Here is a 13,947-nt window from a genome sequence, read left to right as displayed (position 1 = left end):
CCGCGCGCCGTGCTGCGCTGCGCCTTTAAGAGCGGCGGCGGCCTGCGGGAACCGCGCTGCCATCCCGGCCCGCGGGCTGCGGGCGGCACCGAGCCCGGCTCTGCGCCCGAAAGCCGACGGACGCTCCGTTCCAAAGGCTGAATGAAGGCCGTCGGGTTTCGCGAGTTCCTCTCTGTGCAAAATGAGCTTTGCTTTAAGCCTTCTGTATCCCCGCTGCCACCGTGTGCACGATACGCTCTGCCGTGTTTTGGTGCGTTTTTTAACCTCCTGAATTCGTTGTGCTCTTCCTCCAAGCGTGACTTTTTGTTTCCTTAGAGACAAAGCATTGAGAGCCCGGCCCAGGAAAAGATCCCAGCATGCAAGCGAACTGCAGCCATCCCCACGGCACCCAGGGGAGCGGCGGTGACCCTTCGCCTTCCCAAAGCAGCCACGCGGCTGGGCAGAGCTCGTGCCACCCGAGCGGAGATGTTCACATCCAGCTGAGCTCTGCTGGGGGAGAAGGTGGAGAAAACGCGAGTTGGAGGCGTTCGAGGCTGAGTTCCCAGAGCCGCTCGCACGGTCACAGCCACAGCGAGGGGGGGAGCTCTGCTGACGGCGCTCCGGACCCGGAGGAACACAGCAGTTCCATCTCCGAGCTCAGATACGTCCTCCAGTGGCTGCACAGAAGTCTGCCCTATGTTTTGATTCTGGGCGTCAAGTTGATCGTGCAGCACATCATTGGTAGGATGTAACAGGGCAGAAACTCCCCAAGAGATGGACCAGTAGAAATGCCTGAAATAGCATCCAGTTCGTTCCTAGCTTCTTTGCTTTGTTCATCGGAAACAAAGAGTCACTGAACTGCCTTTCGTAGAATCATAGGATGGTTTGGGTTGGAAGGGACCTTTAAGGTCATCTAGTTCCAATCCCCTGCTATAGGCAGGGACACCTCCCTCCAGACCAGGTTGCTCAAAGCCCCATTCAGCCTGGCCTTGAACACCTCCAGGGAAGGGGCATCCACAGCCCACTGGGCAACCTGTTCCAGTGTATCACCACTCTAAAAGAAAGACTTTCTTCCTAATATCTAGTCTAATTCTACCCCTTTCCAGTTTAAAGTCATTTTCCCTCATACTGTTGCTACACGTCCTTATAAAAAGTCCCTCCCCAGCTTTCACACAGGCCCTCTTCAGGTACTGGAAGCTTGCTAGGAGGCCTCAGCTCTCTCAGCCTGTCCCTGTAGGGAAGGAGCTCCAGCCCTCTGATAGTCTTCGTGGTCCTCCTCTGGACCTGCTCCAACAGCTCCATGTCCTTCTTGTGTTGGGGGCTCCAGAACTGGATGCAGTACTCCAGGTGGGGTCTCATGAGAGCAGAGCAGAGGGACAGAATCACCTCCCTTTCAGCCCTTTCCTTTCCTGCCGTTTCCTTTCCTGGCATGCATAAAACATGCTTAATTATCAGCATTGTAATCAAAGCTATTAATTGTAATCACAAAGAAATACAACAAGGGGCTGGTTATTTTAACCCAATTCAGTTTTCTTTGCTTATTTATTTATTGTGCATAACCGATCCTTTTCTCCTAACAGGCATCTCTCTTGGAATCGGGCTGCTGACAACCTACATGTATGCAAACAAAAGCATAGTAAATCAGGTTTTCCTCAAAGTAAGTATCACCCCCTGCAGCACAGCTCTGTAAGTTAACCACAGCCTTTATCCATCAGCTCTTGAAAGAAACGTTAATGGAGATGCTGTATCTGGCACCATTTGGTACAAGGCAGAAGTGGTTTTGTAAACTCAGTGCTTTTGTATGGTATAGAGCTTTTCTTCCTTTCCCTGTTGCTATTCTGATAAAAGCTTTCTGCAGTTTATAGGAAAATATAACTGTGTTTATGGCCTGAAATCAATATGATGGAATCTTCCAGTAATAACTGCTCAGGTGTGATGGAGAGTGGTTTGGGGATGCAGTTAAGATGTAGATAAGGATTGTAATAAGTCTTGATTACCTTACAGGAACGGTGCTCCAAGTTGCAGTGTGCTTGGCTGCTGCTGTACCTCACTGGATCCTCTCTCCTCCTGTATTACACCTTTCATTCTCAGTCTCTGTACTATAGGTAAGTAGAGGAACATCACCATTCATGTCACAGTTCACACTGATGCAAACTGGAAATGCTTTATCTGTGCTGCTGCCACTTTTCGTTAATTGTAGCATTGGTTCCTCTTTCATTTTCATCTCTGTTCCCCCTCCTCCCCTGCTCACCTGGATGGTGCTGTCCTTAAAAACAGTTCCGTTGAATTTACTGCAAATGCAGTGGAGGCTCTGAGCCATGGGGACGTGGCTGGCTGTGATTCCCAGCTCTGAGCCTTCCACCTCGCCCTCAGCATACTGAATTCAGAGCAGTCTGAAATTCTGTGGGCTTTATGTCTGCAATTTTCCTCCTTTGCTGTTCTGTAGCTACAGTTTTGGGTGTGCATCAGTCAAAGACTGTAATGCAGAAATGGAAAAGGAAGCCTTTCTGTAGAGGACAGGGGGGTTGTGATGAAGGTTCAGAAATGGAGAGGCTGTCAGGGGTCACAAAGGATCCATTTATGGTAAAAAGTTAATTTTCAGTTAGTGCTGCTGTGATAATCCTTAGTTAGTTTTCCTCTGAGCAGGGCGCTCCGTTAACTTCTGATTCATTGGGGTTGGGTTTTTTGTGTGCTTTGTTTTGTAGCTTAATCTTTTTAAACCCTACCGTGGATTTTAAGAACTTCTGGGAGGTTCTTTGGATTGTGGGAGTCACAGACTTCATTCTAAAATTCCTCTTCATGGGCTTCAAGTGCTTTATTCTCTTGGTGCCTTCTTTTATGATGTCCTTTAAATCCAAGGTAAGAAAACCATCCATTTCTTTAAGAACATCCTTTTCTGCTAAAATAGCTAATGATTAAATTCTACCCAGAGGAAAGCCTTTTCATTAAATGTCTGTATATCATCCACGTCTGCACCATGGGCAAGAAAACCGTGTAGATTTCTTGTTCTTCTTACAGTCTGATCAGAGAAAAAATTGCTTGTATTGTTTCATTGGATAAATGGTTTATTTCTGCTGTAAGAGATGGGATGAAGAAACCTTTTATTTGAAGCAATGGAAGAATGTGTATGCAGGCTGTTAGCACAGCAGCTGCTGTACAGTATGGTTTTTACTAAGTTATGTTAGGAGCCTACATTGGTTGGTGGGGTATTAATGTGTATCTGCTTCCCAAGGTAAGACATGCAAAAACAAGCCAAGTTCTACATCCAAACAGCAAATACCTCGTGTAGTTACAATTACTAACAACGTGAACAAGCGTAGGTAGCACATGATAGCATCTGAACAGGCAGTTTGGGTAGATCTTCTCTTTCAAAATGTACCAGGACTTTATTTCTTAGGCACGTTATTATTCAGTAACTTTTAGGCCATCATTAACTCAGTTTCCTTGTTCAGTTCAACTACTCTATGCTTCTTTCTCTTTAGCAATTAACTATACGTGTTTGCATTTTACATCTTGAGAGATTCTTTTGCATGTCTTGCTTAGGGCTACTGGTACATGCTGTTAGAAGAACTCTGCCAGTATTACCGTATGTTTGTCCCCATACCAGTTTGGTTCCGATATCTTATTGGCTATGGGGAGCCGGACAGTGTACTTGGACAGACCCTTGGGACATTGCTGGGCCTTTCCTACCTCATTCTCAAGGTGTGTAAGCTTTACAATCCTCTAAACTATTTTACAAATTAGCACTAGAGCCGTGTAAGCCAACACATTTCTGGTTCCCGTATTTGAAGTGATTTGCAGGTTGAAAAAGGGAGGAGTGGCTCAAAGCACTGTATTTGTCTTTTTTTTTTTTACTTCTCCTCCCCTGCATCTGCTCTGGGCATGGATTGGGTTGTGCAGCAAAGAGCTCTGTTGCTGTGGGATTCCTCTCAGATCAGACATTGATTTGACTGTCATCAGAAATTGCAAAAATAAAGTGAAACTTAGGGTAAAAAGGAAGTCAACATTTTCTAGGAAACTCCATTTTTTTCTTTGCTAGAATTTGTGTGCGATGTTAAACAAGCCAGAGAAGCATCTAAAATAGCTCTCTCATCTGTTAAAGAACTCAATTCCCCCCAAAAACCAAACTCAGTACAAGTTCTGCTTTGAACGTGAAAAATACGTGATGACATTGCAGTGTCTTCATCACAAGTCTAAGGACTGCTGTACACACAATGATAATTCTAATATATTTGCAATTGAACAATTCAGAACACCAATAGTATTTTTCTTCCAAAGAACAGCCCCCCAGTACTGAAAAACCTTCAGGCTAAATGAAGGGTTACATCCCAAGCAACTGAAACAGGGTTGGTTCAAACCCTTTCTTGCCTTCCTGCCGACATCACATTGGCAGTGCCACCTCTGCTGCTGGGATCTGCACAAAAACTTGGAGGTTTTCTTCAATTCTCAGAGAAAAACATTAACCAGCACTCACGTTCTCCTTCCTGTTTCAGCTTTTGAGCTTTTTTGGACAATGGAGAAACTTCAGACAGGTTTTACGGATATTTTGTACGCGACCAGTGAGTATTGAATGCTTTTATCTAAAAAGCAGTAAATCTGATTTACATGAAAATGCTCCTCTTTGAAATAACACATTCCTGTGTGACTTTGTGGATCTCTCTTAATGGCAGCTGTGTTTTTACAGTAATCCCTCTGCGTTTGTTCCCTCATTTTGCATAATTATGGGGTAATGTGAACAAAAGCAGTCTGTTATACATGTCTCTTCAGATACACTTCTGTGAGATAGATAACATCACCCTCTCTACTTTCTATTTTTTAACTGGAATAAATATGGTTGTATACAGGCAAAGCTTGTAGCAGAAATATAAGTGAGAAATGAAGCTTGCCAGAACAATTGACATGTAAGTAACTGCTGTTTCTCAGCAGTTCTCTTATAAGTTTCTCAGCTTATCTGTCTGTAAGGACAGGTATTGTTATTTAGCCTGCTGTTTGCATGGTAAAATACAAAGAAGATTTTAGAGTCTGGTATCACTGACTTAAAGTGCTTAACTGTTATTTTAGGTAAGTGCTGTCATGTTTAAGTCCTGGGACAAAAAACAAAAAACAAACAAAACAACAACAACAACAACAAAACCACCCAGACAAACAGACCTGCTCCAGGTTTTTCCTACAGCCGTGTTCAGGGGAAGAAATTAACTTAATTAACTGCATGTCCTACACTACAGGAGATGGGAGCATGTGATCTGTAGGCCCTACATCAACTGTTGAAAAGTTCAGCAAAATTTTGTTGGATCAGGGATTGGGTGCTTTCCCTGCCATAGCAGCCCTTATTCCTTGTTCCTTTCTGTGCTTTTTGGTGTTTTTTCCCCCCACTTAGAAACTAACATGTGCTGAAAAAATGCTGTTTTGCAGCACTACGGGGTGACAGCAAGCAAGAAGCAGTGTTCTGAATCGGATGATATTTGTTCTATCTGCCACACTGAATTCCAGAAGCCTATCCTGCTGATCTGCCAGGTAATACACATCATCAGAATTCATTTCTGCAAAGTTAAAGTGTTTTTAAGAACTGGTAAACAGAACTACATAGAGTTAGATCCGTGTTTGCCTTCTGATTATCTTTAGAAATCAGGCTGTGCAAATAATACTCCTCCTTACGAACAGAAGAGCTCAGAAGCTCTAAGCTGTCATTCTTTTCATTACAGCACACATTTTGTGAAGAATGCATCTCTTTATGGTTTAATAGAGAAAAAACATGTCCACTCTGCAGAACTGTTATTTCAGACCATGTTAACAAGTGGAAGGATGGAGCTACATCTATGCGCCTGCAGATTTTCTAAGGCATGTCAACCAACTTGTTTTAGTTTGTACAGCTTACTGCAAATGGGAGTGCAGGTGGAATGAGTTTCCCAAATTAAGGTATCTGGGATTTCTTGCTTCTAGGAAATGTTTTAATACTTAGAACAGTGCAGAGAGTGCCGACTTCGTAAGCATAGGAAAATAAGTTTATAAAGTGAAAGCAGGAAAGTCAGCATTGCTTCTGTTGTGATTCTTTCAGACAACAATCAAACTCTTCCAAAACGCTGTGTTTGCAGCAGCTTCTTAAATCAGCATTTAATTTAAAAGCTTATGTAGTGTTCCAGACTGTGCTAAGTTGTATTTATGCCTCTAACATTACCCAAGAACCCAGGGTTAGCAGTGAATTTCACACTCTGGACAACAGTGGGAGCTAAAGCTACCTGTCACACCTGGCATTAATGATGTCTTAATGCTACAGCAGCTTCTTCCTGCATCAATACTAGCAGCTCTCACTGCAGCTGGAGATAAACACGAGACGTTTCTCCTTTAGGCTTGTGCAGATTTCCAATTGATCACAGATTTAATACAGAAAAGCAACTGCTGATGTTAGTTTTTTACTGAGCTTTTTCTGAGATTGGTATTTTTAAAACAGATCTTTAATACTCTATTTTTGTCACAGCAGGAACGAGATTTTCTTACAGGGGAGAATATTTTATACTATATATACCATTTGTAGTACGCATAAGAATCAGAGGGAATAAACGCATTTAAATCTATTTGTTTGGTGCACGTTGAATAAAGAAATGAGATTCATTGGGATAGACAAGAACTGAATCTGTCGTGGAAAAAAAATGAGCAGGGAGGACTTCAGGTTGGGTTCTGAATCTGTGATACACCCCTATACACTGGCAGCTCACGTGGCTCTCCAGGCACTGACAGAGTCATATTTGGACTTAGCCAAACAGTCTGATTATGGTGCTTTATCTAAAAGGTGCTCTATGCCTTGAGATTTTTTTAAGCAGGTATTGTGTGAGTACTTTGTAAGCAGTTTGAATGCCATATTTCATTCTGTCAACAAATAGCACCTTAAAAAAAAAAAGAAAAGCTGCATGTGTGAGGCCAACGCACAGCTTAGGAGAAGGCAGAGATAATAACCAACTTACCCAGTATTCTACAGAAATAAGAAATGTGACTTATCCTGGATTAGGTTTTTTTCCTGAAATGCTAATGCCAAGAGTTTACTCATTGTTTTAAGTTGGTTGCATTTAGGATCAGAGAACAATTTATCTTGTTATCTCCAAGTTAATGAATTTTCTTCAAGATCCAATGACCATTATCCAAATCCAACAATATTATCAAGCATAGTTTATTAAAAAACAAAACCAAACAAGAGCTTAAAAGAGAATTGGATCAGCCAGGTTAGATTTACATTTCACAATTGAAACAAGTCATTCTCATCTTAGTTAGAGAAGAAAGAAGCAACTTACAGCCATGAAGGACATCCTCTCTGATCCACCAGTCAGCATCATGCCACTGAGGTGAAATCTTCCTTGAGCCAGAGCTTAGGTGAAGGGACCTGTACCTGTAGGACAGACTGATCAGCATCTTTGGGTCCTTAAGTTCTCAACATAATTCCCCCTCCCTCCCTTTTCCTTTGAAGATGTGTAGACCCACAGTTGTAAGCCCTTACCCCCTTAAGCCCTACTTCCTGAAAAAAAAAGTCACTTGGATTAACACGTTTCAATTCTCAGTAATTGCTGTCCATCTTATTCTGCAGCACGTTTAGTTCCAACTAACTGAAAGATGAGAAGCAGAACAGGGATTACCTTTTTTTCTCCTCCAGCTCAAGTTTGTTTCTTGAACACGGCTACAAAGCCAAGTAAATCTAGAAGAGAACAACCTCTAGAAATTCATGCATAGAAACCAAATGCAGTAAATCATCGAGGATCTGCAGGAAGAACACTGAAGCCACGTGCTGTGTTTTTAAGAACTTCTCTTCCTCCTGTGCCCATCTGTAACAAAGGCTAGGGATTACTCTGTAAAATAGGCAATGGACTCAATTAACAGTGACAGCAGTTTGGTTTGATTCCTTTTTTACTGTTAACTCCCAAAATAAGCATCCACTGTATGAGGTGGACACAAATCTCCTACGTTCTCTAGCAGTTCAGCTTTTGGATAGCTAGACATAAGTGCATTTTAAAAAAGGGATATTCCAAAGAACCACTGACTCATTTCTTTGTATCTTTTATTATGAGCTAATACCAGGATGACATTCAGATGTCAGATGGCACAATTAAGACAGTCTTGGTAGGAATTATTCCAGCATTCCCAAAATTACAATTTAGTACACAAATGGCATCAAATGTATGCATCACTCCCACAGAGAAAAATGATGAAATTCTGAATATCTCATACCAGAATAATTTCTGCATTAAATGGGAAAAGAAAAACTGCTGGTAATGCAGCTGACCTATTAGAAACCTTTTGTGGTGACGACTCGCAGAACAAAATATTGCCCTATTTAACATCTAGTAAAAAAAAATACGACTTTTGTTCAAGATTTAATACTTTCATATGGTTAGCCAAAACAGGTATTAACCTCAGTTTTTACTATACTTTTTGTAATGCTACAAAAATTCTATAAAATCAAATTATAGTGAATTTTTCAGTGATTATAATTAAAAAAGCGCAGCTTGTACAAAATAAAAAAAATAAGATTCTATACTCTAATGAAAAATTTAAGACATTTTTAAATGAACAAAAGAAAGCACTTGTTAAGCTCTCCAATATTCAATGCATTCTGCACTTATCTGAAATAGCCAGACAGGAGCTCGAACTCCACTCCCCTCAGGTTGTGACTAGTCATTTTGACACTACTATATATATATAGAGGATCTATGTCTGATATTTTTACAAATAAATACAGGATAAACCATATTGCATAGTGTGTGCTTGCTGTCTGAGTCACACTCCAGAAGTTTCACAGTTATGGTAGGGAACTAAAACTTACAATCTATGGGATGGAAGATGGACAGGATATGAAATTTCCTTTTAAAAATGATGAACTATATCTGTAATTAAGCAGTGAACTCAGACAAACAACTCTTGCCATTCTTGCCAGCCATACCAAACCAACTCTACTGGACAAGTCTATCCAGCCAACCAAAAAGGAACTGTTAGCTGTAACTAGGACCAAGAGATCTGCCTCAAAAAGTAAAATTAAATTAAACTAAGTTCATTTATAATCAGTAAACATGGCAGGAAACCTATGTTAACAAGTGACACAGAGCAGGCATTGCTTGAAGTGTTGCCTCTTTGCAAATATGCAGAATATACACACACGTAAGCACTCTGATTTCAGTTTCACAACGTGTCACCAGCCATATTACCCAATGAAAAACATCAATCTTCCAGTACAATTTATGTCAATGGAAGGTAACTTGATTTTCCTTATAAAACTAAAAAAGAAATTCTCCAACAAAAGGCTTATCAGGAAGAAAACTAAATACTAATTTTTGCTCAATCGTATGTATCTTCTTTTGTTGGCTCTTTATTAGTATCAACAAGATATCACTGAATCCTTCTGGCTTGCAAACTCTGATCGGATTCAACGTGTAGAGAGTCTTATGGCTTGGATCCTATGGCTCAAAAAGATTCAGTATACACAGAGTAAGCAGAATCTATAAAAAATCCCTACTGTTGTGAAACACTAGAAGTAGACTTTGCACAGTTTGACTAAAGATAATGCAACGTGTGGCAGGCAAAAAATGACAGGACTTGTATGCAGTTGCATGATCATATACACACACACACGCACACACCATACACACTCTAACTAGTGTAAAGCTCTGCAGATATTAACCCTTTCACCAGCTATGCTCATGGAAATGCTTTCTTTAAGGCAGGAAGTATAAGTAAGGTAAAGTTACCTTTATTTTATTCTTTGTACCTGTAAGCCATTTGTACAGATTGTGACAATTTTAAAAACATAAAGTGTCCTTAGAACATGTTTGCTAAATTAAGTTGCTGAAGTTCTGACCCACTGTGGAAGACATTCGCTGAAAGGCCATTTAACGTTTTCCTCAGCCTCATACAACCAGCAAATTTATTGCCCCAGCATAGAAAAAAATAAATTTAGAAATATGTAACGGCAGGGAAGTCCGTCCCATAAGCAAAAATTTATTTAAAAAAATTTCCTGAAGTTCTTACCCATTGGTTACAAAAAGGTTTGCTTGCTTACATGACGTAGAACTTGTGTACATTTCCTGTGGAAGTACAGCCACACCTCCTGACCTTGTGTTCAGATGCACTTTTTCCCAACCTTTTATATGGGTAAGAATCTGAATGTATTCAGCCATCTCCAGCTAAGTGACTGGCATATACGAAAGTGATGTTTCCCAGTGAAATGTCTGCTGAGGACAAGGATGAAATAAGCAGGACGTGTATTTGAGCCCATGGCTTCCAGTTAAGCCTAGAACATAGCAGCACTGTGATTTGATTAGATCCATTCGTCTTTGCAGGAACAGGTATTTCAGTTGGGTAAGCAAGTGAAACAGTTCTTTCCCACCCCGCGTTGCCAAGCTGGTAATTGAGTAACTCACTGATTTTTTGTTTCATGAGGAGAATCAGAACTAGAGCCTTTACTTTCTTCACAGCAACCAATTATTTTGTATTCTAAATTTCGGGATACTTTCCATAATGAGCTGAATCAAAAAAATCTATTCGAAAAATATATATTTTTTTATATATATATAAAAAAAACTCATTCGGTTTTGAATGTGAAATACCAATTAATTTTATCTCTCATCTTTGATTCCACCCCATTGCAGGAAACAGCTTAACCAAGCTTGCATGCTAATTATTCCTCGGTCGCAAGCATATAGGCATTTCATACTTTGCCTAGTGAAAGGGCTAACCCTCCTTGACACATTCACAACTAGACCAGTGATTCTGAAGCAACATCCTGCCCCTTAATACTGTCAGTTTCAAGCTACCAAGCTGAAAAATCCTTGATAAGGTGAGAAGATGTCACTGCGAATCAGTTAGATGATGTGCCTAGAGTTCTGCAATACCATTTTCTAAAGTTTTTTATGCACCATTGATTGACAGAAAAAAAAAAAATCCATTTTTCTTTGCTTTCCAAGTCGCTCTGTGCAAGGACTGACTCTTTGATACTGTCACTTTTTAAAAGTAAACCATACAAGCCCTCGTATTTCAACTTCAAGGGGCTTATGTCCATTCTTTGTTTTCCACCTTCAAAGGCTTAAAAAAATTGTGTTGTCATAGATTCATGCGCAAGTGCTCTGGTCGTTTGGAAATCATGGGGAAAGCTTGTTTTTTGTATGGCCCAGAGTTTGGTTGCCGGATTGGAAGCGGTGCCGAAGCTTCTCCACAAACTGTCACATCCATTTGTTCTATTCCACTCGTCTCCATTGGATATTCCACAGGTGTCTGAGTATTTGATGCGCTGGCAGAAGCACCTCTTCCCCAGAATTCCCCAGGGGAAAACTTTACAGGGCTTTAAAACAAGAAATACAAAAAAAATCAGAAATGAAGATATACACAGCACAAAGTTATGCCCTTCATTCTGCAGAAAGCCAAATACAAATGCCTGCTGAGAAGCATGCAATTCTTCCTTCCACTTTCAGAAGTTTGAGAGAATTCTGAAGTCTACAAGAGGCCGTGGTAGATACTAAAGTAAAATTCTCTCCTTTGAGTAACTGGGATATATTTGTAGATTGCCAAGTTTTCATTACTGAAGTGATTCTTTAGCAGCACATAAGCTCACCACACGTTCTGAAACAGTTTTAGAGGAACACATAGGAAAGTCAGCAGACTGTGAGGCTGCACCAGTACTGCACAGGTGGCCAATTAGTACTTCCTGTGCTGCCAAACATCATAAATTTGTCTCTCATAATGTAGTTTGTAAAATAGGATTAATACTGCACTTCAATGGAAGTGACGGGCTCACTAGGAAGAAAGGCAGTTTTGTCTTATCTGTTTTTTAACTACTTGCTAAAAACTTGATAAAAAAGGAGAAAAAAAAGACATACCTGACTGGTGTCCTAGGGCTACCTATGAATCTGCGAGGTGATCGAATTTTTGGTTCAAAAGAAAATTTCTCTTTTACACTTTCAAGTACAGATGGAGCCACATACGTAAAACCCTGCAAAACAGCAATGAGGGCACTGCAACTTAGAGGTGAGATTGACATTTCTGGTGACTTGTACATTTATTACCATCATTAAATAGAAAATTACAAAAAGGGCAGTAAGTTTAGACACATGAACATCTGCTCATTACCTGATGCAAACAGCAGGACTTTAGGGAATTCCCTACCTGGGTGCATGCAGATTCACCAAAGTGTGCTCAAACTAGTTAATTTTGATTAACTAGTTAGGATGGATTGTCTGTATGTCAATGAAAACAATCGCATCCCCAGGATTCTTAGTGCAATTCTGAATTAGAATGCTGACATTTCAGAAAGCAAGCAATGTTTATGTGGGTTTTAAGTTATCTATATAAAAAAATGTTGAAAATAATCAAAGTAAAGTATATTCAAAATCTGCAAACATTTAAACCCGTTGCTGTACATGCCTTCAAAATTCTGATAATTTGCTCTGTATCAGATGGTAAGATTCAATAGAATTTAATTACCTGAATTGCTCTACTGTCCCCAAGTAACACTACAGATCTCTCCACATCGAACGCCTGTCCCTGGCTCACTTACCAGAAAGACCTGGTTGGCACTTTCACTGAGAGTAGAGTCATCTGGGCTATCAACAGGTGTCTGACGTGTAAACTTTGAATCAAACTGGCTCACATCCTCTTCAGATTGCTTTGCAAAAACAAAATGATTAAGGGTTTATATTACAGATATCAACCAAATGGCTTAGCGGTGATCAGTGTAGCCTCTGGATGGAGTTCATTCCATAGGATTTTGGCAGAGCTCTGCTGTAGTAAAGCCCTGGAGTGGTGTCGGAATCCTGTCGCTGCCAGTGGGAGGTCACTATGGGCACTGACACTGAGAAATAAAGGCAAGGGGGAGGGGCAAAAATCATGGATCAAAAAGGAACACAAATTAAAAAGATGCCTTTTAAAAAAAAATCTCAAATTACAAACAAAAACTTTTAGAAATACAACGGCAGTTTCTTTCAAGTTTAACTCTGGTCACAACCAGTATAGAACAGCTGCAACTATTAATTTCTGGACGTCTTTCTCCAGATAATTTAATCCCAATTTCACAAGCAGAGAAACGTTTACACTAAGGGACAGATGACAACTGTGGAGTAACTGCCTGTGAGGAGTACTCTTTAATTCAGTCAAAGAATAACAGACATCATTTCAAGATCGTCTCTTGCTAAGCGTAACCAAAAAGACAAATATGTAACCCACTAATGGAGGCCTCTGTGTAACCAAGGAAGCATGTTTTTAGAAACCACCTAGTCAATACAAACAGCTTTCATAAAATTTGCTAATGACAGAAAACTATCTTTGGATATTTGGCTTGGAAATACCAATCTTTCATATCATTCTAAATGTCATTTAAAAAAGGAGAGGATAAAAGCTTTGGAGGCTCCATACTGTACTACACTCAACACTAGTGATGCATAAGTCACTTTAAAGTGAGATTTTGAGTCAGGAACTATCAAGGATACCTACACCTTCGCTTCTGTAGCTAATTGGACCCAAAACAAAAGACATTCCACATCACCAAAACACAGGGTAGAATAATATTGGCTTATTCACCACATCCTTGCCTTGAGGTGCACTTCAATTATTTTGTGGAATGTGCTAGATGCAGTGTAAATATTAATAAGCAAACATCCAAACTTAACTAGGTGACTTCATTTACTTTTGCTTAGCAACTATCACCTTAGTTTCAACTAAATAATGACTTATGTTTAGAAATAATTGCACTTCCAAGTCTGAATAATCTACAGCATAGAAGCAGGGGGAATTAAAACTGAAGAAGAAGTTTCTTTCTTCGGGAGACTGAACAGATGGATAAATTAGTTCTTAGGTGTTGTTGCCACCTTCTCTCATAAAAAAGCAATATCCTATTCTGGTGATGGATGAATACCATGACTGCAGAATAATAAGACAGAACAGCATGAAAGGGCTTTTTGTTTCTTAAATGTTGATACACCATCAGTTCTCAGGATTAAAAAA

General features: G+C 40.2%; 1 protein-coding gene and 1 long non-coding RNA gene across 2 annotated transcripts; one reads left to right on the top strand and one right to left on the bottom strand.

Annotated features, from left to right (window-relative positions):
- The first annotated feature begins 290 nt into the window (after nucleotides 1-290).
- On the top strand, nucleotides 291-6,551 carry RNFT1 (ring finger protein, transmembrane 1). The gene is made up of 8 exons (XM_010722045.3): nucleotides 291-720; nucleotides 1,560-1,636; nucleotides 1,984-2,084; nucleotides 2,685-2,838; nucleotides 3,523-3,681; nucleotides 4,473-4,538; nucleotides 5,392-5,493; nucleotides 5,682-6,551. The coding sequence occupies exons 1-8, from the start codon at nucleotides 357-359 to the stop codon at nucleotides 5,814-5,816; spliced, it is 1,158 nt and encodes a 385-aa protein (XP_010720347.1). The 5' UTR covers nucleotides 291-356; the 3' UTR covers nucleotides 5,817-6,551.
- Nucleotides 6,552-8,003: 1,452 nt separating this feature from the next.
- On the bottom strand, nucleotides 8,004-13,910 carry LOC104913931. The gene is made up of 3 exons (XR_795719.3): nucleotides 12,506-13,910; nucleotides 11,829-11,941; nucleotides 8,004-11,293 (listed from the first exon to the last, which is right to left on the bottom strand). It is a non-coding gene; the product is annotated as an uncharacterized LOC104913931 (long non-coding RNA).
- Nucleotides 13,911-13,947: the final 37 nt, after the last annotated feature.

This window comes from Meleagris gallopavo, chromosome 21 (assembly GCF_000146605.3).
Source record: "Meleagris gallopavo isolate NT-WF06-2002-E0010 breed Aviagen turkey brand Nicholas breeding stock chromosome 21, Turkey_5.1, whole genome shotgun sequence".
NCBI lineage: Eukaryota > Metazoa > Chordata > Aves > Galliformes > Phasianidae > Meleagris > Meleagris gallopavo.
The sequence above is the reverse complement of the archived record's forward strand: the minus strand, read 5'-3'. Positions and strand labels throughout refer to the sequence as shown.